Source organism: Solea solea, chromosome 13 (genome assembly GCF_958295425.1).
Source record: "Solea solea chromosome 13, fSolSol10.1, whole genome shotgun sequence".
NCBI classification, from domain to species: domain Eukaryota; kingdom Metazoa; phylum Chordata; class Actinopteri; order Pleuronectiformes; family Soleidae; genus Solea; species Solea solea.
The window spans coordinates 8343290-8366248 of NC_081146.1; the positions used below are offsets into that span (position 1 = coordinate 8343290).

At 40.8% G+C, this 22959-nt stretch overlaps 1 protein-coding gene across 3 annotated transcripts in view; it reads left to right on the plus strand.

Annotated features, from left to right (window-relative positions):
- Positions 1–3818: 3818 nt before the first annotated feature.
- atp8b2 (ATPase phospholipid transporting 8B2) overlaps positions 3819–22959 on the plus strand; it is a 29274-nt gene continuing 10133 nt past the window's right edge. Inside the window, exons 1-19 of one of the 3 annotated variants that reach the window (XM_058648291.1) lie at positions 3819–3991; positions 7533–7600; positions 12338–12396; positions 12514–12627; positions 13787–13885; positions 14017–14078; positions 14228–14300; positions 14762–14832; positions 14929–15008; positions 15593–15751; positions 15836–15924; positions 16096–16292; positions 16642–16762; positions 17145–17232; positions 17494–17528; positions 17629–17788; positions 17899–18087; positions 18996–19111; positions 22708–22872. In XM_058648291.1, coding sequence (XP_058504274.1) covers positions 7576–7600; positions 12338–12396; positions 12514–12627; positions 13787–13885; positions 14017–14078; positions 14228–14300; positions 14762–14832; positions 14929–15008; positions 15593–15751; positions 15836–15924; positions 16096–16292; positions 16642–16762; positions 17145–17232; positions 17494–17528; positions 17629–17788; positions 17899–18087; positions 18996–19111; positions 22708–22872 — 1902 coding nt within the window. In that variant the 5' untranslated portion in view covers positions 3819–3991; positions 7533–7575. Of the gene's footprint in view, positions 3992–7532; positions 7601–8832; positions 9091–12337; positions 12397–12513; positions 12628–13786; positions 13886–14016; positions 14079–14227; positions 14301–14761; positions 14833–14928; positions 15009–15592; positions 15752–15835; positions 15925–16095; positions 16293–16641; positions 16763–17144; positions 17233–17493; positions 17529–17628; positions 17789–17898; positions 18088–18995; positions 19112–22707; positions 22873–22959 lie in introns of those variants that run through there. The other 2 variants (XM_058648290.1, XM_058648292.1) reach the window with 2 other exon arrangements.

The window sequence follows — 22959 nt, forward strand, 5'->3', positions numbered from 1 at the left end:
TTGTTACTACAATGTTTTACAGTAGTTTTCCAAAGCACTCCCAAGTGACGTTCACTAACTTATCTTATCTTACTTATTGGTCCCATTCTTCTTGTGAGGAAGATTTTTTTTTTTGCCTTTTGTATGTCAAGCATGAACTGGTTCTGGTGGTTAGGTCACTGTGTCCTCATGTTTTTATGAGCGTGATATGATAAACAACAATACTTACAAGACATGTGATTAAATTTGGCACACTTCCTCTTGACCTGATTAGAATTTGGTGGTGGTCAAATGTCAAGGTGACTTTATCTCTCAAAACTCTTGTTGCCTTCTGACCTTATTTTCAAATTCACCCAAATTGTTTAGATTGTTTTGACTTTTCAAACATCCAATTCATTTTAGGTCAACAGGTGCATTTTACATGGGAAAATATAGCCTGTAAACTGCAAAGGCACAAGACACACAGCTGGGTTAGGGTCACTGAAACATAACATATTTTTAATTTGCACCTTATGCAACTGAAACCAGTTAATGTGGTTCTCTGCATGCTTTTCTATTTACATGAGCACAGTGACATTTCACACAGCAGACTACAGTTTCACTCAATGACACACAAGAAAAGAATTGCTTTTTCTGTATCTATTCTTGTCACCTTTACATGAACATTTTGCAGCATCTGCTTTACATTTTTACTGTTAGTGACCATATTAATTAATAATAATAATGTTAATATTATGTTGTTAATATTTTCCAGGCAGTGACAGTAAAACCATTCCATGCTTCCCTCTTGATAAAAACTATATTTTTTGACCACATTCATCTCCTGTGGTGTTTATTCTTCTGTGTGTGTGGAGGCAGGAACTCTCCTCCAGCATCATGATTATTGCCTCATCAGTGTTTTACATTGCTTTGGTCACATAGTTAGCTCTAGAACACAGCCAGGATGAAGGTGATTACAGAATAATGGTGTTTTTAAAGGTCAAGACTGTATTTCAGTAAGGGTCTTATCATCAAATCCATTTGACATTTATTCACATGAACAAGAAACCATATACATGACCTCCTTATGCATACACAATGCACAGAGCTGCAAGTTATTGACAATGGGATACAAAAAGGAACAGCTTTGCTTGTCATAAAACATTATGTGGTACAGGAATTAGGTGAGATTATGAGACAATATTTCCCTTTTAATTAGATTTCTTGCTGAACACTTGTTTATGCAAAATAACCTGCATTTACATAACTTTACCATAGTCTCTGAATTATAGCCTTAATATTTTCAACAACAAAAAACGATGCTCTGAAGATATTTTGTGTCTTTTCATCCTTCCTCCAGAGATTCAGCTACATATAATACTGTATAAGAAGAACATGTTGCAGTTTCTGGATTTCTCAATCTCAATTTCACCTCATAATCCCATAATTTTAATCATTGTAGCAGCTCATGAACATATCTGCCTGCTAGAGTATTTTGAAATGGCCATATGTCAAGTTTGTTTCTATTTAATGTCCAGTTTGTGAGATGAAATTAATTGAAGATAAAATAATTATGCTTTATAATAATTCCTTTATGTGTGCAGTCACCTTGTTATCTTATTACCCCAGAATGAGCCTTTTATATTTACATAAGGAGCTGTTTTTACAACAGCTCGCAATGGGAGGGCTGATTGCAGGAGATGAAGAGCAGCTGTGATCACAGGTGAGTAGTGTTGGCTTGATGAGGAGGTGTGTCTTGGCAGGTGGAGCAGAGTGGGGTGGAGTCAGGTGAGTGGAAAACTGCTGGATGAAGTGTGACACTGAGGTCGCCAATAAATGTTGCTTTTACATACTTTGACTTTGAGTTTATCCTCAGGGTCAAATTCTACAGCGTTTTAAAGATTCGAAAAAATATTGCATTCTTATTTCACAACTGTAATGAATGTGAATTACATGTAATGTTGAAAACACAGCTGTATGCAACCAGGGTTGCTGCGACCTTGACCAGTGACCTTGCTCTATAGGAATTAGGAAATCTCTAGGAAACTATTGAGACCAACAGAATCATCTGAACATGACATGTGTAACGATATGACTATCGAGATGAAACACAGCACAAGTGGTTTTTGTTTTATGAAAATCAGTCACAAACACAACACATTTAATACTTTTATGTTCTTTCATATGCAGGCTGTTCACCAATGAATGTGTATTTCTCTTTGAAACTGTATTGTTTATTGTTATTTAGTATTTCTGAGACAATTCTATGGTTAAATTAGTTCATTTTATTTTGGTAAATCAGTTGTCTCCCTCTCAATTTCCAACCCACCCCTTCAGTCACTTCACATTGTTGGATGAGATAACGCTGATTGAGCAGCAGAGGGCGCTGTGACACAAACCTGAGAAAAGCAACTGAGCGGTTACTTTTTTATTTATTTTTTTAAATAATAAAGTGTGTTTTTTATTAATACAAAAAATATGAAATATTATAAAATTATGAAAATATTGTGTTTTCCAGAGACAGAGAACATAAACGTCATGAAAGCTCATATTGAGTTGAGGAGGATGTTTGGTCCTGAGTGAAGGATGGAGGCAGAGAAGGTGAGGGAGGTGCAGCACCTCCTTCTCCTCGCTCCCCTCCCTCTCCCCCGGACCGAAGCCGAACCCTCCCTCACCTTGTCACTGGCCGTTTCTCAATATCCATACTTGTGCGTACTTGAGCGTACTTGCGTACTCCCGTACTTGTGAAAACGTCATCAGCCTCAGTCCAAGTGCTGTTCCAATTCTCAAGTAAGCGAACAGCGAGGACGGTTCTCAAACCCGGAAATGTTCTCGCTCCGCCCATTTTTACCAAGTATGCATCGGAGGTGACTTAAGCGTACTTGCGATGGCCATGTATCCCAGAATACATTTCGGCGGAGCATAGCAGCAGATAATAGAAATATAAATCTGAAATAAATATTTTTCTGTGTCCCGGAACAAAGTTTTAACATCATTTGAGGCGAGAAATTAGTCATATAGAATTCAAACATGTGGTTTGTGTATGAAGATATGACGTATTTATAGTTTGGCAGCGACGTTTGTCGGAGGTGATCAGCTCCGCCTCTGCGGGCGCTCGGCGCTCACTGTGCCCGGCACAGAGCAGCGTTACCTCGGCCTGTCCTGATGAAATGATCCGCTGGCTCAGACGTCGCTGTCATTAGATGCTCGGTGTGATCCATAGATTTGTTGTTGACGTGTTATTTGGTTTTTAATGGAAACGTTTTGACCTGACAGTTTGAAGGTTTGTATATTGTTAATGTTTTATTTATTTTAACTTTGAATTTTAGATTTATATTAAAGTCGAGATTTATATTTAAAAATAATATGTAAATATTAGATATGTATAGTATAGTATGTAGAGTAGTATATATTTGTACACGTACATATATGTCATACATACATATATACATATATACTACTCTACAATGCTGTAATATATCTATTTTCCACATTGTATTATTTGTATTGTATATTTTAATAGAAATACATTAATAAATGAAGTTAAATATTTGAAATGTAAAAATAATAACAACATATATATGCATTTATTAAAAGTATTTCATATGTTCATTTATCAACACTGTAGGTGGCGGTAATGAGGCTGCAGCACTAGGCGCCAGCCACCATTCAAACAGCAGAACAATACATACATACTTGCATACTTGAGTATTGAGAAACAACCACATACTTGTGTACTCCCGTACTTGGCAAGTATATACTCCCAGCGTACTTCTCAAGTATATACTTCCCAAGTACGCAAGTACATACTTGCTTACTTGAGTATTGAGAAACGGCCACTGTGTCTCCAGCGCGTCCGCGGTGCCTGTCTACCCTCCCACCCCAGTGGCCTTAAATCATCCTCCTCCTCATCATCATCATCATCAGGGGTGAACCTCGCCTCCGAGTCAAACTTCACCATGACCTCGGCGACTGTAGTGCAGCGAGGATGTTCTCAGCACAAACCCACGTAGACCTGAGACAACTTGAAAAGGTAGGTGGTGTTTCCTGAGCGGCTGCAGCCGTGTGTGTGTGTGTGTGTGTGTGTGTGGTTTTGCTCTATCAGATGAAAAATATTGACGTTTGTCTCAGTTTTCGTTGTAAAGCTCGTATTTATAGCTACTCCGTCTGTGCCTGCAGTAGACCTATACAGCTTGTATCTTCTTTTCATATAAATAAGCCACCACTGTGGTGAAGGAGTTAGTGCAGTTGTTATTTGTGTTACTAACCACTTTCCTTTGAGTTAACAACAAGTTCAGCACATCAGACAACAAATAACCAGTCACTTTAGTATTCTTTCCTTAATAAAAAGTCATTACAGTCTTGTTCTCTTTTGTTTCTTCCTGATTTAAAACAAAGATCAAGGGAATTCATAATTGAATTATTTCTCAGGACACACACAGAGCTGGTGAAGTTTGCTGGCGTTTGCCTGTCTGAGCAGAATAACTCTCATTGTAGTTATAATTCTGGGAATGAAGGTTGTGAAACGGAGTGGCCTTGGTGGAGGAGGTGTGCGCTCTCTAACCCTCTCCGAGTGCGTCCTCTAGATGTCCAATGTTGTTTAACAGTAGAATAATGTTCTTATTACACCTGAGGAGAATTGTACCATCTGAGGTAAACATGACAACTGTCTTAGTCATAGAGATAATATACTGAATCTACAATATCGCACATTTAACTTCCCTTGAAATCAGTAGAACAGGTTCAATATACATTGAAATAATGCTTGTACACTGTGCTAACACATTTTTAAACACAACATGATTTATGTTTATGTTCTTATGTTCAACTGTTTGTTTGATTCTGTCCTTTATCGGACATTTTATCACAGTACTTATATTGATTTGGTAACTCTTTTGGCCATATCTTCCCAGCCCTTACTGAATCTATATCTATGTACTTTGCTCAGGAACTGTCCATTAGGAATTCTGCCAAGAAAGGTGCTCAGATATTCAGTGTGTGCCTGGTGTGTTTCACTCCCTGAGCTGCCAGCTTGATTTCATAAGGACATTGCAGGTCACTGGGGTTATACAAGACAGTAAAGCCACAGATGGGGGCGGGGGGGGGGGGGGGGGGGGGGGGGGGAGAGAGGGAGGGTATCTCATCTGAAAGGTGAACAAAGCTCTTCTTCTCACTTGCTATTCTCGATTGGATTGGTAAATGTGCAGTGCAGAAAATAAGTGAAAGTGCAATAAACGTATGACAGGACAGGAGACAATGCTCGAAACTGTAGCTGAAAGCTGATCAGCCCGACTCACATGGAAAGAGGCAGAGCAGCTCTTTCTCTGGAGTATTGATTGGTCACTTGCCGCCTCGAGCCTTTGTCTGCCATGTTGTTCAGTACCTGCAATTATGCACCGTAAACCTGAGACAAAGATTTATTTACGCGCTCGCTCCTGTGGCCTCATCATCTTGCATCGTACAATCTCTCCTCGCTGTTATTTAGCCCGAGAACTGAACACGGTGAAGGAGAAGCTGTGAGGTGTGTGACATAATGTAACGCGTCAGCATTAGTGTGGTTGGAGGGAAAGAAGAGTGTAGAGTGACAGGATGAGGGGATGTGGGAGAAGAAGAGAAGAGAAGAGGAGAGACGAGAAGAGAAGAGAAGAGAAGAGAAGAGGAGAGGAGAGACGAGAAGAGAAGAGAAGAGAAGAGAAGAGAAGAGAAGAAAAGAGAAGAGGAGAGGAGAGGAGAGGAGAGAAGAGGAGAGACGAGAAGAGGAGAGGAGAGAAGAGTGCCGCTCCATTACTCTTTCTCATCCACTAGGATGAGACTCGGAGGACACTGATAGTGGATCTGGTCTGAGCCACGGTCCCAATGCACAGTGTCACACAGACAGATGTCATTTCCTCATTATGGCTCTAACATATTAGATATGGTCTGCAATTCACTGCAACTCAGTTCTAATGAGACAGAACTTCATTTCTAAGCAACTGGTTAAGTTCAGGGCTAAGATTTGAATTGTTGTTAAGTTAAGGTTATGGTTAGGCATTAACTGGTTATGGTTAAGGTTAGGGATAAGGCTTTGGGATAGCTGTGCAAACCTGTGTGTGTACCTGATATTCCTTATGTTATGGGGACCTAAATCTGTTTACACAGTCACATTATGGGGACTTGTCGTCCTCATGGGGACAAACTCAAGTCCCCATGACGTAAATGACTACATTTTAAGGTGAAGACATGTTTTAAAGTTAGGCTGAGGTTAGGTTAAGGTTAGGGTCAGGGCCAGTAGTAATTATGGTTATGGTTAGACTAAGTCTCCAGGAAATGAGTGAAAGTCAATGCAATGACCTCAGAGGTGATGGAAACCAGTGTGTGTGTGTGTGTGTGTGGGTGTGTGTGTGTGTGTGTGTGTGTGTGTGCGCGCTGTAAGTGAGTTTTATTTAATCACGGTGAAGTAAAAACATGCTCCACGAAAACATCATCACTAGTTTCCATTCCATGATGTTACCAGTATTTCTGCTTTCACATCTTTGTTGTGACGTGGTTGGGGTTTGAACCACTGACTTCCCACTCCAGAGTCTTGACTGTAAATACTGGGTCAGGGATCTGCAACTGTAGCTTTAAAAACAAACAAAAATAAATCTAAATATGGAAATAAATCACAGCTATTTCAATTTTTTGTCAAGGTAATAAAGAAAAGTGTTTTAATACATTGTCAAGTGTAAATGCCTTACATTCTATGACTACATTAAACCTCCCCAAAACGTATAAGAACATGAACATGTGTACATATAGAGTCCTGTCCATCTTTGAGCCACATACTTATGCGAGTGGGTAAAGTATTTTTATATGTATTTAATTGAATGAATTTTCTAACATTGTTAAGAAAAGTGCTATATAAATTAAATTGATTTATGTTATTATTATTCCCAAAACACAGACCAAATATAGTTTTAGTTATCTAAGAGTGGGTTCATTTTTTATTTTATTATTTATTTTCCACAAACAATGGAAATAGGTCTGCATAGTTCTGTGTTTTATTTCAAAGTAGGCTTACACAATGCCAGTGTTTTTTTCTCTCCTCTTATAGTTGTTTATAGCTCTTAAATTTCTGTTGATTCTTTTTCTCAATTAATCGTGTACGTGTTTGGCCCTTAACATGTCAGAAAGTGTTGATCAGTGTTTGTCAAACCTGGAAATGATGATGCCTTGTTTCGTCCACAAATCAAAATGATTCAGTTTTAATGGTTTCTTTGTTACGTGGAGCAGAGAAACCAGAGAATATTCACATTTAAGAAGCTGTATTGATTTATCAAATTTATCAAATCACCGTTGCAGCACTATGAATTTCAAAAAAAAAATTTGTTTTCACAGGTAGCCTAAGTATATGTAAAACTGAATACGCTGATTTATTTGCATTTAATTGGTCAAATGGCTTTTTGTGGCTCCAGATTTTCAGACGTTCATCGTTTGTTTTAAAACAAAATGAAACGCTTGTTGTGTTTTAATTAAGCAACTTTCTCGTGGTTGTTCTCACCTCAGCATGTGTTTCCTCCTCGCCGCTCAATGGCTTCTCGTCTTTCCCTGTGTAGACAGTCTAATGGGCCAGAGCCGAAGGAAGCCGGCAGAGCGGAGATGTTCAGAAAGAGGTTTCCTCCAGGTCAGTATATGACACTAAACACATTCATTACCTTTTAAACTATAGTGTCATTAGTGTCCATGTTCCTGGTGGCTTCATGGAACGCATATGAGGATGTTTTTATACGATTCCACACCAAAAGTGTTAAGTTGTTCAGAGATGTGTTAAGAGCACACTAAGACTCTGTTGGCTGAAATGCTTTTACACATTTCACATCACAGTTGTTGTGGAGCAGCCTCTCACGTCGGTTGTATTCCGTTAATGTCTACAGCACATTCAGTCTTCAGTGCCTAACACTTACACATCCCATTAATAATGTAAACACTTAAACTTTAATTTCATTTAACATGGAAAGGTCAAATCAGAGCACAGTGTGGACAGTAGACAAATGCTAACGTCAGGCGCATGACAGTGACGTTTGTTCTAAGACAGCAAGGGAAGCTCAGCTTCCTCTAAAATGTTGTACTGTGTTGTGTTTACATTTCAATACAAAACGTGTGCTAGAATGTGATAAGAACATTTCACTAGTTCATTCAGAATCAGACGTTTATCACGGATGGCGGATCGTCTTACTTGATTTTCGTATTCCCGTAGCAGCCTCCCATTATCCTCCACATGTGGAAGATAAAGTGGTAGACTGTCATCCAACAGTCTCCTCTTCACTTCATAGTTCAGGGAGTTTCATCATGTGAACTAGCTTAAAATATACCTGAATATTGAAATGACATTAACACGTCTGTTTCTGGAGAATTCTAGTAAATAATCATAAATGTGTTCAACCTCATGGGAAATGTAAACTAAAATCACATGAAAGTTTGCCAGTGTTCATTTTCTTCACCATATAAGATGAGGTAAGTGAAGGTGTTGGTGTCCAGTCATTATTGGCACGAGGCTTTTCGAGCTGCACGTGTACAAGCCCCTCCCATTGCAGTGCACCTCAAGGGACACGAATGAAACTCGAGTCCTGCCCGGACCATTTTGGCTCCGGTCGCTACCATCGCCTCTTATGTGTTAGATCCAAAATGGCGCCCGGTTTCCTCATCACTCAGCGACGCGCTTAGCCGTGGGTGCCCTGCAGATGCGGTTTCTATAGTAACGTCCATCAAATGCAGAACCTATGGTTACGTCATGTGTTTATGTTGTGGTGGAGACTTATCCACAGACGCAGATTCGGCACGTGGGTGCGTCAATTAATTCAGAGAGAGAGAAAGAGAGAGAGAGAGAGAGAGAGAGATGATGGGATAGCTGTGCGCTGTTAGTCCAACTCCAGCAGAAGTTGGGAGCGGAGCTTCATCACCGGCCGCGTCCTTGCAGAGACGATGTTGCGGTCACTTGTCTTTGAAACGGCGCATATTTAAGGCACATTTCTCGCAGTGACTGTTACAAGTAAAATTAAAAAAAAATGACAGTACTGAAAGAAATCCCGGAGAAATGGTTTCCTATCGTTCTCCCCCTGCACAGACAGAAACAGAAGGGACTTGATGGAGGCAAATCGAAAAAGGGGAGGACAGGTACAGTAAGGATTTGGATGCGGTTGGACATTCATGTTATTAATTGTCATCGTGTTTTGTCTTAATTCACTCTTCATTGCTTTCTTATACGTTTGCACCGTCAGGTGTTGCTGCCTGTGCAACATGCATTTGCCATCTCACTGTTAAAAAAAGCAAAAACAAAACATTTCCTCATTCTCATCCCATAATAAGCCCAAGTCTCATTCACACTCCCTCATCTCCTCACAACCCATAAAAAAACGTTACATCTTACATCAGTAATGCAACACTTCATGTCCCACTGCCCTTCAATCACTGTCCTCTACCTTATCACTAGTAAACATCAAATATGTGTGTGTGTGTGTTTGGATGGATGGATGTGTGCACATGCATTAGGGCTGCAAGGATGATTTGATTCATTGATGAATCATCAACTATTCTGATAATCTATTATTTGGTTTTTGAGGGTTTTTTTTAATAATTAAAACAAGCTTTCTGATTTTTCAGCTCGTTAATCATTAAAAACTGACGTCTAAAACGTCATCGTAGAGGTTTGGGAAACACCAATAAATGTTTTTCAATGTTCAATGTCGACATTTTTCTTCAACATCTTTCATTTTTTTTAAAACATTTTTGTCTTACATACTTTTTAATGTGACTGCTCTATGAGCTAAGGGGCACCTTGGGGACAGGGGACATACGTACACACACACACACACACACATATGTATGTAGGCAAATGGGTTTGCCTGAAGACATTTCACCTCTTCTTCTGTTCAACTCATGCATGTCCAGTTGTCTACACATACACTGCTGAGGATTCATGTCATTTGAGACTTTGCTGCTTATGTGTGTTTCGGTTTTTTTTTTTGTTTCACCTTTTTTGTTTAGTTTTCAATGCTTTGCTCCCATTGGGTATTTGATAACCTGTTAGTGAGATTCAAATTTTAGCTTCTGGTCTGAGTTTTAGTGCTGAAAAAAAATCAATCTGAATCTGAATTTATTGTACTTAAGTGAACGATGTCCTTGTTTCTGCTGCGCGAGACTCTGATCAATCTTCCAGGCGCCGCGCAGCCTGTGCTGTCGCTACACTGCCTCAGCTGTATCCCCTGTTCCTTAACCATCACAAATCACACTGATGATGATGATGATGATGATGATGATGATGTGCACCTTCATTTGACCTCCAGCTCATCAGGCCGTCACTGGGCCACTTGCATTGTTTTCCAGCAAATTAGATCACTGGATGTGTGTGTGTGTGTGTGTGACTGGAGACAGTTCTCCTATTCTGTGTACATGTTATTAAATCAGCCACAGTGAGTGATAATCACTTCCCCTCTGAGTCTGATGCTGACTTACAGTAGCTTTTATCATGATGGGGACAATGATATTTCCCTCAGCTCAGACTGATGATGCTGTTTGGTCATTGCTGCTATGACTTCAGTCTGCTTTCACTGTGAGTGTAGGTGAGAGTACGAGTCTCATGGAGGCAGGAGCAGATGAAGCGCTGTGGCACATACAGTGTTGGGCCTCACATGTCCCACCATGAAGAGACGAGCATTAAAGAGGCTGGATGAAAGAATATGATGCTGCAGTTATTAATTCTGTGTAAGATAGTGCGACATTAAGTATTTTACGTTGAATCAATATTCATTTACTCTTTTGCATCTCAGTTGTTTGTGTAGACCGTATGTTTGCTGCACACAACTCAAAGTTTCCCAGTAATGGATCTTTATAGATCTATACAGACCTGCTGTGCAGCAGTTAGTCAGCGTCAGGCCTTCTAATGCCCTTGAAGCTGTCGGAGACATTAAACACTTAATGTGCAGTTTGCTAAAAGATGCTCATCCATTCAGGTTTTGGTTGGTCAGCTCGAACGCAGGACTGACAGCCAGACAAGGCCTGCTCCTGACATCAGATGCTGGGAATCTTTGGTGACTCTGTGCTTACCTGGCTCACTTCATGGAGACTCAGTGATGCAGCCGTTGCAGTTCGATGATCAGATGCATCTGGCTCCAGAAAGTGACATAATGACCTTCAGATAGACTGGAGAAGTGCCAGAGGGAGAAGAGAAGAGCAGTGAGTGGACAGGAAGAGTTTAAATCAACTCTGGACCAAGTGCATCTATGTGAACAGATAATGTGATATTGTTGTGTTGATCCAAGTTAAAAGACACAACATATACAATAGATTTAACTCTGAATTTCTTTTTTTATATGGTGTTTTAATACCTGACAGTCCAGAAAACACGCTGAATTACAATATTTACTAACATAATAACACCTTGATACAGGATCCATATTGCTCCCATCTGTTTTCATCATCTGCTGCAAAGTACACAACAAAGTTAGACATTTGAGAATAGTTTGTATTTTTAACTTGACTCAATCAGCTCTGACAGCAGCCCAGCTGGTTTAAACAGAGCACAGCTCGTCTGCCACAACAAATCTATCTGTAACAACAAAGGGAAGCTCTTATGTGAGCTCTTCAAGTGACCCTTGTGTATTTGGTGAAGCAGAACACGGCAGTGACAAAGATCTAAGATGTAAACTGTGAGATGAGACGAGGCTTCAAACTGCTGCAGAGGCACAGGAAACCACAGTGTCATTGTTTGTTTGTGCGAGTTTTATTCCGAGGTGTTGGCTTCTGTTGTGTGATGTCCCTTCCTGTGGCACCAAATGGTTTCAGATCCTCCGTGTCTCTCTGTGCACGAAACAAATGCTTTGATACCTGATTTTAACCTGTGCAAGCACGTGTGCATACACCAAGCTGTGCACATCATTGTGCAAAACGGGCCTGTCATTTCATTTAAAAAGCAGTCTCATTAATATTAGAGGAGAGCGGCCGGGTGGAGGAGGAAGAGGAGGAGGAGGAGGGGATCTCCCAAACTACTGTGCATCAGCATAAACAGAACTGAAAATCAGCTTCAAGGTAAAGAGCAGGGTCAGGAGTGAAGAGCTAGAAATGTCACTGTTTAAATTCACAGTATCTTTTACACAACTAAGCTGTGAATAACACATCTGTGCTGATGCATTAACCACTTAGCCACAACCAGCAAGTTCAAAAGTGTTACTACTTTATATTCACATTTCCCGCAAATCAAATAACATGTAACTGTTTTTGTTTTTCCCTCTTTATGGGGCGACGGTAGGGTGAATGGCAAAAGTCGCTTTGGATAAAAGCGTCTGCTAAATGACATGTAATGTAATGTAATTTCATTACATGTCATCATCCTTTATGACTCATTTAATGTGTTGTGTTTGTGCAGAGGAGGAGAGACGGGTCAGAGCCAACAACAGAGAGTACAACGAAAAGTTCCAGTATGCGGTGAGAGTGTCTTGTTTTCTCCTCTAAATTTAGGTCACCAAAATATATCCTCTGAGGCAGCATCTTTAATCGAAATAATTCACTTTGAATGTTCTTTTGTCCCCTCCTTTCATCCAGAGAAACTACATCATGACATCCAAGTACAACGTCATCACCTTTCTGCCCGTCAACTTGTTTGAGCAGTTCCAGGAAGTGGCCAACACCTACTTCCTTTTCCTGCTCATACTGCAGGTGAGGCCACGGGGAGAAGGAGGGATGGAAAAGAGTCTGGTAATGAAAGATGGAGAGAGGAACATCTGTGAGTCTGTATCTGTGTGATGGCACAGTTGGAGCGATGTAACCCGTGTGGGTTACATCATTAGTTATATTCGGAAGGGGTAATCATAGAGGATTTGATTTATTTATTTGTACTTCACTTATATGAAAGTGCACAATCATGCAATATGACATTGACACATAAATTCATAATACATATTTGAATTTGACACTTTTTATGATTGGAAAGGAACAGTAAGAAGAATACAGTTCTTAAGGAGGTTGGAGGTATTAAAAATGCAAATAAGTGCTCAATTCAAGAGGAATTTATGTATCAATGTCTGTATCAGTGGTTATGGAAGTGGATGTATTTTCTTACATAAACAGTTTTACATTTACACCTTCAACAATCACATGATGAGTCAAAAGGAAAAGAGTTGCAATCTCAATTTTGAGTGTTATTACAGCTTTGTTGATTATTTGTTGTGTGCTGTCTGTGCTTTGGTCATGCAGGAAGAACTGAACTAATCTTTTTAATTAACTGATTCTAATGATTCAGTTCATGCAGCCGTGCTGTGATGACTATATTGCAATGGGAAACCAATCACACCGTGTAGAGTCGAGAAGAGGCGGTACTATATAGTGGAAAAATGCCATTATTTATGTGTTGGATATCCCAATTAGGTATTGTTACTATACCATTACACTGGCATTGAGTGTAAACGGTTGAATGAAAAACTAATGTAAATCCCTTTGAGTGTTCATGAAGACTAGAAAAGTGCTACCTAAATACAGACCATTTACTTAATTATGATCGCGAAAATGTTGCCATTGTAAGCCAGTTAGCCTCAAATATTGTGTCCACATAGACTTACATGGTAGTCAGACTATAAACAAATACTTGCACACTCTAGACTTTAACTTGATCTTTTAAAAAAAGATGCAACCCATTAATGTTTCTAGAGCAGGTTTTTCTTTGTGAATTCACTGCTGTTCACCTGCCCACGTGCAGCTGAGTTATTATCACCACATTCATTGGGAGCTCAGGTTCAGAAACATCTGTCTCTGTATCGCACACAGACTCTGCATCACAATTCAAACGAATGTGAAGATCACCCTCTCTGTCTCTGTCCAGTTGATACCTCAGATCTCCTCCCTCTCCTGCTTCACCACCATCGTGCCTTTAGCTCTGGTGCTGAGCATTACTGCAGTCAAGGATGCCATGGACGATTATGTGAGCATCACCTCACTCATGGAATATCTTTACAAGGACTTCTGTGATTATTTCTGGCCCAACACACACACATAAGCTGGTTTCTGTTTAAAACCGTGACCTCCACTTACAGTGAACTTTGTCTCCCGCAGTTTCGTCACAAGAGCGACAACCATGTAAACAACAGACAGTCTCAGGTCCTCCTCCGTGGCCTGTGAGTCTGTCATTATAAGTAATAACTTTAATGTGTATCTTCAAACGGATCTTATAACCTAGTAGTCTATTTCTTCTGGTTCTAATGACATTTTTCAAGTCTCCTTGTGAGTTCATGTGTCTTCCGCTGTTTTTGCTTTGCTGGCGCAGTCTTCAGAATGAAAAGTGGATGAATGTTCGAGTGGGTGACATCATTAAACTGGAGAACAACCAGTTTGTGGCAGTAAGTGTCACACATACACATCATCATCATTTAAACAACTCCCATTGACTTCCATTCATTTGAACAGCCTAAACAAATGCTACACGTAAACTTAACCATAACCAGTTAGTGCCTTAACCTAACCACAATTCAAATCTTAGCCCTAAACTTAACCATATCCTCAAAAATTAGGTTTTGCCTCATTAGGAGCAGGTTTTGCTCTCCATGAGGACTACTGTACACATTTACTTTATTAGAACTGATTTGCTGTATGTTATCATTAATTATGCATATGGTCATGATTCTGTTCATACTGTATCAAAGACAAAATGTGATAGTTCTAATTGGATTTCAGAAGATTTCACTCGCTGCCTAATTAGAGGAACATACATATAAACAATCACCACTGTCATTATTGTTTCTCTAACTGTCACCTGTGCTGTGCAGTGGATGCTAACCTCAGCTGTCGTATCTATTTCCAGGCTGACCTGCTCCTGTTGTCCAGCAGTGAACCTCACGGACTCTGTTACATTGAGACAGCTGAGCTGGATGGGTCAGAAATCACACCACACCTCATCACTGACTCACCCGGCCTCGCAATCTGCCGCGCTGCATCTAAATCTCTGCATGTCGTTGTATTGTCTTGCAGAGAGACTAATATGAAGGTGCGTCAGTCTGTATCAGTGACATCCGAACTTGGAGACCCAAACAACCTTTCCTCATTCGACGGTGAGATTTGAAAAAAAAAACAACACTGCACCGTCATCTTCTTGTTTCGATTTGATTAAACTTTCTTTTGTCACTTATGTGAAGGTCAGTGGTTTACTGTCTGCCACCTTGTGTGTTTAACACCAATGTTATCCACCCTCACACGCCTGTGCACCGACATTATACTCACCCTTTGAGCACTTCCCTGCGTTAAACGACAGCTTCATCACCCGCCCACCAGCGCACAAACCAGAGACTTTCATGTCAGCACATCCCCCCCACACACACACACACACACACACACACACACACACACACACACCTGACCTGCTCAGACAAATCCATTACTGCAGCAAGTCAAATGCAAACTCACACTTTGCCTCATATTAGCGCTATCAGCTTACAAAAGGTGGGTGTTTCAGCATTTTGAATGTGCGTGTGTGAGAAAGAGACAACACCATGATGACAGGACGGTGATAAATTCACCAATACATCATGGAACTGGATCAGTATACCTAGCACTGTAATTGGATTTGGTGTATATCTATGATATAGTGTTCAATATGCTGTATATTTGTGTGTATTTTGTTGTGTTGTGTGTGAAGGTGAAGTGGTGTGTGAGCCCCCCAACAACAAGCTGGATCGTTTCTGTGGAACTCTGTACTGGAGGGACAAGAAGTACACTCTTAACAACCAGAACATGCTGCTACGAGGATGTGTCCTCCGCAATACTGAAGCCTGCTATGGCCTCGTCATCTTTGCAGGTGTTTGTGTCTGCTGTTTGTTTGTTTGTTTGTGAGTGATGTGTGAAACACGTCTGACTCTAAAGGAATTTGTTTCTGTCTCAGGCCCGGACACCAAGCTAATGCAGAACAGCGGTCGCACTAAGTTTAAGCGGACAAGCATTGATCGTCTGATGAACACTCTGGTCCTCTGGGTAGGACTTCCCAAACTTCTCACTTTCATCGCTCATAACTATTTCAGGACACGACCTCAGAGACTTCAGTCTAGTTTCGTGTAATGTAGGAAGTGCTGATCTGAGCTCCACTGACCCAAAGGACCTCCCGGAGCTTCCCTCAGTGTTTCTACATCTGTGTGTCCCCCACAGATCTTTGGCTTCCTCGTGTGCATGTGTGTGATCTTGGCTGTTGGTAATGCAGTGTGGGAGCGAGAGGTTGGCTCCCTGTTTCAGAGCTACCTGCCCTGGGACCCACCGGTGGACAACTTCCTGTTCAATGCTTTCCTCTCCTTCTGGTCCTACGTCATCATCCTCAACACCGTGGTGCCTATTTCTCTGTATGTCAGGTAAGAAGTCCATGATCGAGAGGTATGAATTTGTCTGTTTATCTGATGGAATTATATTGTGACTGACAACATGAAAATGTACCAAAAAAACAGTGAAGATAATGTCTTAACTCATTATTATAGTGTATTATTGTTGTTCTTTTTATTGTTGCCATATTGTGGGAGTATTATGCAGATAATACGTTTTGCATTTGTTACATGTGTTTACCATAAACCTCATATGGAGAGGCAACGTGTTTCTATGGGGACATAAAACATTCACAATTGTATTAATGCCTGTGTTTCATCACACATTTAACACGGCCAGTTCTGTGACCGTGTCTCCTTTCCTCGTCTGTTTGTGTACCAGTGTGGAGGTGATCCGGCTCGGTCACAGCTACTTCATTAACTGGGACCAGCAGATGTTCTGCTCTCAGTGTAACACAGCAGCCGAGGCCAGGACCACCACTCTAAATGAAGAGCTGGGTCAGGTGGGCATCTACACTTCTACACCATCCACAGACAGCAAATACATTCTGTGCGTATATGTGACCTGTATTTTCCTCCTGTCGTGTCTAGATATTTTTTTACCTGTAATTTGTAAAATGTATCTCTAATCCAGACTAAAATGAATCCAACTCAGAAATAATCCATGATCCTCCACATGAGGACGGGGCCACTGGTGCCAATCTCAGCTGACATAGGGTGAAAGGGGATTCACCCCTTGGACAGACCAACAATCATTCACTCTCACACATATAGAACATTTAGAGTGCCTATCATAATTCCTTTAAAAAACTACATTATGGCTAAGTATGTTTTACTTTGTTTTAGTAGTAATAGTCATGTTGCTATTGTTGTGTTTTTTTTTAGGTTGAATATATCTTCAGTGACAAGACGGGAACTCTTACTCAGAACATCATGAGCTTCAACAAGTGTTCCATCAATGGAAGGACTTATGGTGAGTGCACAAATAAATACACAGTACTTGTGAACATACAGGTAATATTTAGTAATAATTCCTTGTGATTTATTAAAAATCACAAGGAATTAACTCATCATTTATCCTCACAATTAGTATCAAACTGTGTGGAGTTGTCTTAAGGTGAGTTTTAAGAAAATGTTAGGGGATTAGCTGAGGGATATGAGGGCTGTGGATTATGAGGAATAATGGAAATCACAAAAAAAGTCTTAAGACATTACATTTTTGTGTTGCTGTCAGGTGAAGGCACAGACCCACTTGGACCTCAGCCAAAGGTACGTGGCCTAAAAATATCCTTTAAGCCAGTACTGTATAGGGAGATACCATTCATTTATGGCATATTATTTGAGTTCATGACACTCTGTTTATCTTTAGAGACTGGACTTTACTCACTTCAACCCTCTGGCAGACCTGGACTTCTGTTTCTATGATGACACGCTACTGGAATCAGTGAAAGTGGGAGACCCACACACTCATGAGTTTTTCCGCCTGCTCTCCCTCTGTCACACTGTCATGAGCGAAGAGAAGAGTGAGGGTGAGAACGATGAAGAGGAGAGAGGGTTCTGGGAGATTAAAAGACAGCGAATCGCGACACCGACATGTGTCCATTGTTAATTTTGCAGTATTTGTTATCTGTCTTCCCAGGAGAGCTGGTTTATAAGGCTCAGTCTCCAGATGAGGCCGCTTTAGTGACGGCAGCTCGAAACTTTGGCTTTGTGTTCCGCTCCCGAACGCCTGACACCATCACTACCACAGAGATGGGACGACCTGTCACCTACTCTCTGCTTGGCATTCTGGACTTCAACAACATACGCAAAAGGATGTCTGTTATAGGTGTGTTTTTTATGTATCTGAGTACATTTTTAGAATGAATTTGATAAAGAATTATTTGACCAACACGTTTAAAGGTGATATACTCTATGTAAAATTCAGGATGGGAGGAGATGACAAGGTCACAATAAGACAGCATAATAACTATAAATTATATTGCTTCCCTAGCCGGTAGAAATGTCCACACGTCTGTCATGATCCATCATTAGCTTCCTCCCTTACTTTAGCTGTATTTTAGCATATCTCCACTGCAGGCCCTCATTTTCTTCACCGCTTGTCTGAGTCTGTTTTAAATGTTGATGCTAGCAGCTCTCTGCTCCCTCCGCTGGCATCACATGTGCTGAAGTGTGATTAGCTGCATAAGATAAGATAGTCCATTGTTGGGTGGGTGATTGTAGGTGGAGCAACAAACCAAAACATAAACAGAGTTTGCAAATATTTACCTGAGGTAATAGCATTTAGACTCTGCAGTGTCTGCATTTAATCTCACTTATTTTCATCGAGGTGCTCAGTGAATCTCCATTTGCTGATGAAGTGATGAGTTACTCATGTTTAAATCACATTAATATGTATTTAAATGATGATGCACACTCCTACATGCTGACAGGAGACGAGACATTAGTCATGTTTACATGTTATCGCTGAGCGAGACATTACTGTCTGTTCCTGTGATTTGTCTCCTTGCCCAAGTCATAAATTACTTTTCCCTTGGCAACAAGTTTTGGTGTAGCAACAGAACTGTGAGACCGGCAGGGTGTGAGCACACACTCATATATCAACAATATTCAGACAGACAGAGGAATGCCATTAATTAAAGCAGCTGAAAAATGAAATGGAGTTTGGTTATTTAACATAATTGATAAATGATAACAACATTTTCTTGATCACTATCACTGGTTATTTTTTTACAGTGCGCAACCCAGAGGGCAGGATCCGCCTGTACTGTAAAGGAGCTGACACTGTGCTGCTGGAGAGACTCCACCCCTGCAACCAGGAACTGATGAATATCACCTCAGAACATCTCAATGTAAGTTCTTCAATTTGTATACATAGCTGTACTGCCATCTAGTGTCTGCTCGCTCCACAAGCAGCTGTGACATTGTCGTCTTTTGTATTGTCTTTTCAATACCAGTTATAATGTTATAGAATATTTTTGCTCCTCATTTGTATATCCACCCATCCATCCATTGCATACTGCTTAATCCTCTACATGAGGGTCACAGATCACTGACACCAATGACACAGGCAGGACAGGTTGCCAGTCCATTGCAGGGAGAACACACAACCATTCACTCTCACATTCACACATATGAGAGTGTTCAATTAGCCTCTGCATGTGTTTGGTTTGTGTGAAGTCCCCCCCCCCCCCCCCCCCCACACACACACACACATACATGGGGAGAACATGCAGAAGGCCCTTGTTTCGACTACGTTGTGAATCCAGGTCTTTTTGTTGCAACAGCACTAACCACTACACCACGGTGTGGTGGTATTGTATCATTTGCAGTGTTGGGCAGTAACTTCGTTACAGGTAGCAGAGCGGTTCCCTGGATTCGTCTATAAGCCGAAGCTTTTCATCTATGAAACGGTCTATTTTGCAGTGAGAGAATGGTGTTTGGTGATTTTTTTCTTTTTCTGGCATGTTAAAAAGCGAAATTAGCATGTTTACTTTAAAAATACGATTACTGTTGTGTTGGCAGGAAATTCATAGGTGTTTGGAAACAGTTTTTCAGGTCAATATTCCATTTGATGCTTTGACAATGTATATGGGTCTAATACATTAGCATCTGGAAGACACAAGCTTTCTCTGGAATAACACATTCTCTGCTGAGTCATTATCTATGTTTAGGGGTCGCACCAGTTCGTACTGAACCAGCAAGGAATGAACACAATGTGGAGCCTCTTTGGAGTCAACCTTGGAGCAGCTCGAGTTTAGTGCCATTAACAACAAACACAGTCCATTATTGGACTGAGAGCTGTCTATAGTGACTTTCCAGCCTTTAGATGTCACTGGTTTTCTGTAAACATGACGCTCAACTCCCCAAAATCAAAGTGATTTCTTCCATGAATGCTGACCGCTGACTGAAGCTAATTATAGCAGATTCTACTCTAGAGAGGTCACTCCCACAAAGTGAATGACCTTCAATAGCATCTCTGGACTTTCTCATCTCCTCTTCAACTGATTGCGTGGGTGAGCCGACCAAATACTTAACTATCTCTGTCCTTTTTCTCATTAGTTCCAGGAGATTAGATTTGAGCCTAAGGAACCAGGCAACTGAGGTCTTGAGCTTAGTCCACTCAGAAAAGTGAAGAATAAGTTTTGTAGTGGCATCCGCCAAGCCAGAGATAATGACATTTGCCATTAGGTCCCTTTTGACCTCTGGATCCTCTTTTGAAATGGGCTGTGGAGCAGAAGGTGGTGGCCAATCTACCTCCAGCCTTTGGAGAAAGTCTGGACCCTCAATCCACTTTTTACATGTCAGGAAGTTAGACAGACCTCTAGATGCTTCGACAGCAGGATTGCTCTTTGAGCTGACATACCTCCACCGATTAACATTTGTTGCTTCTCTTATAGAGGCCACTCTATTTGCCACAAAAGGTGTGGAATCTTTTGGTCTCATTATTGATGTACTTCAGCACAGTCAGCATAGCAGGATTCCTCCAACTGCAATGGCAGTTCTCCAACTGCAATGACACTGTGCCATAACCATGGTCGCTAGCATCTGCAAAGTGATGTAACTGTGCATGTATGAGTTCCCCAAAGTCTTTTGGTTTGATGCAGTGATCCACCTTAAACTCCACCATGTTCTCCAGGTCTATCAGCCATTCCGTCCATTGCTGTGAGAATGTGGGGGGTATGGGATAATCCCATGACATGTTTTTTCGACACATCTTTTGCAACAGCATCTTTGGTAACAAGGTGAGTGGAGACAACAATCCTAACGGGTCATAGCTATAACTGACTCCCTTTGCACAAATGTCAGCAAGATCAGCAACCAACCATGGAACATAGCTTGGATATCAGTCATTAGAGCAATGTTCTCCTGTCTAAATCTTGTTAAGACACCAAAGAGAGAATGTGTGAGGTCAGGACCTTGTAAGAGCTGACAGTTTAAAGAGGTTCCCCTAAATCCTGCTACACAATCAAAGACCACTCTTATGCTTTTCTTCTTTGGGTGGTGAGGGAGATACCACACTCTACCATCTCTACCTTCCAACTGGTCCAACCGGTCTTGAGGAACTACCTCTGCATCTTCACTGTCAAACTTCTTCTTGAGACGTTGAATACATTGTTCAATTGTAGGACCATTGGCAGGACCTTCCTGCCTGCAAATGGACTTCTCCATGATCTTCCTAAATCTTAGAACCTCCCTTGACATCTCCTGCTTTTCCTCCATGATTTGTTTTCCTGTAGGTAGGTAGGTCAGTCAGACAGTCAGATAGGTAGGCAGGTAGTCAGTGCTCTTGACCACATCAAAAGCAGAAAGATGAGATATTTCACTTTAAGTTTCGTGTAGAAAGTTGAATTGAATCGACCTAAAGCTCATGTTAATGTACAGATAATACCAGTGCTTCATGTGTGCCTCCATAGTTCTGGGTCAGTGGGTCTGGATTAGGGGCCGATAGGAACCATGAGAAATATATGTGTTTGAATGACCATCAGTGATGATTGATGCATTTGTTATCATTCTTACTGTATACTGATGACAGATCCAACACACAACTCTTCCTGATATTTCACTACAACAGTGGACGTGGAAGCATTACCTATTGAATCAGCTTCATGGTAAATGCCTGTGAAAACACAACATTAAATAATATGAGAAATGCTATAATAGCCATAAACAAACAGATATAATCTATGAATTTTTGATTTCCAAAAGCCTTACAGATACTGTAATTGTCCTCCACCTCCTCCTGTGTTGTCATGTCATGTGTTTAGTTTAGTTGATGAGAGTTGACCCACTGTCCTGGACAGAGTCAGTTGCACATTATCTTTAATTGCATAGTTCAAAATAAACATAATAGAGCAGTTTGGAGCAGGTTGTTATTCTTTTGATACTGTGGTTTGAGTTAAGTTACTGAGTTAACTTGCAGTTTGTCCTGCAAATGTGCCCAAGTTATTGAGCATACCCATGCAAACACAGGTGTGTGCGCATACACAGACACACACACACAAACATAGATGAACATACACACACTTTCAACACCTGCTTTTTGTTACCATGTGGAGCACAAGTTTGTGCAGACATTTTGTTTGGTTTGTGTGTTCAGGTTTTGGAGCAGTGAGAGCACAGCTTATTGTTTTATTATGTAACATTTTTGCCTGCTTATCTGTCTGATAAATTTTATTGATCACTGAGATAGCTTTGACTTGGAATGAAGTTGTTCCAATATAAAAAAAGAAATAGCTCAGATGTAGTTAAACTACTTTTGCCATGTTGCTGTAGCTTAGCTTGCTACATTTCTCTGAGGGGTAGTGAAGCTTAATTTAATGTAGAGTAACTGGTAGCTTAGCTCACTATATTTTATATTAAGTAGCTTGCCCAACACAGACCATTTGTATCTTTATGTCAGAATTTGAGTAGGTTGTTCATGTCCCTGTTTGTACATGCATGTCAGGAATATGCAGCTGATGGTCTCCGGACATTGGCACTGGCCTACAGAGACCTGTCCGAGGGCGAGTGGGAGGCTTGGTCAGAGAGCCACCGCTGTGCTGGCAAGGCCGCCAACTGCAGAGAAGACCACCTGGCAGTTACCTATGAGCAGATAGAGCAAGACATGATGGTCAGTCACACTCTTTTGACTTTTACTTCCTCTGTACATTGTCTTTCAGAAAACATGTATATCCTTCCCTAAACAAAATCAAGGGAC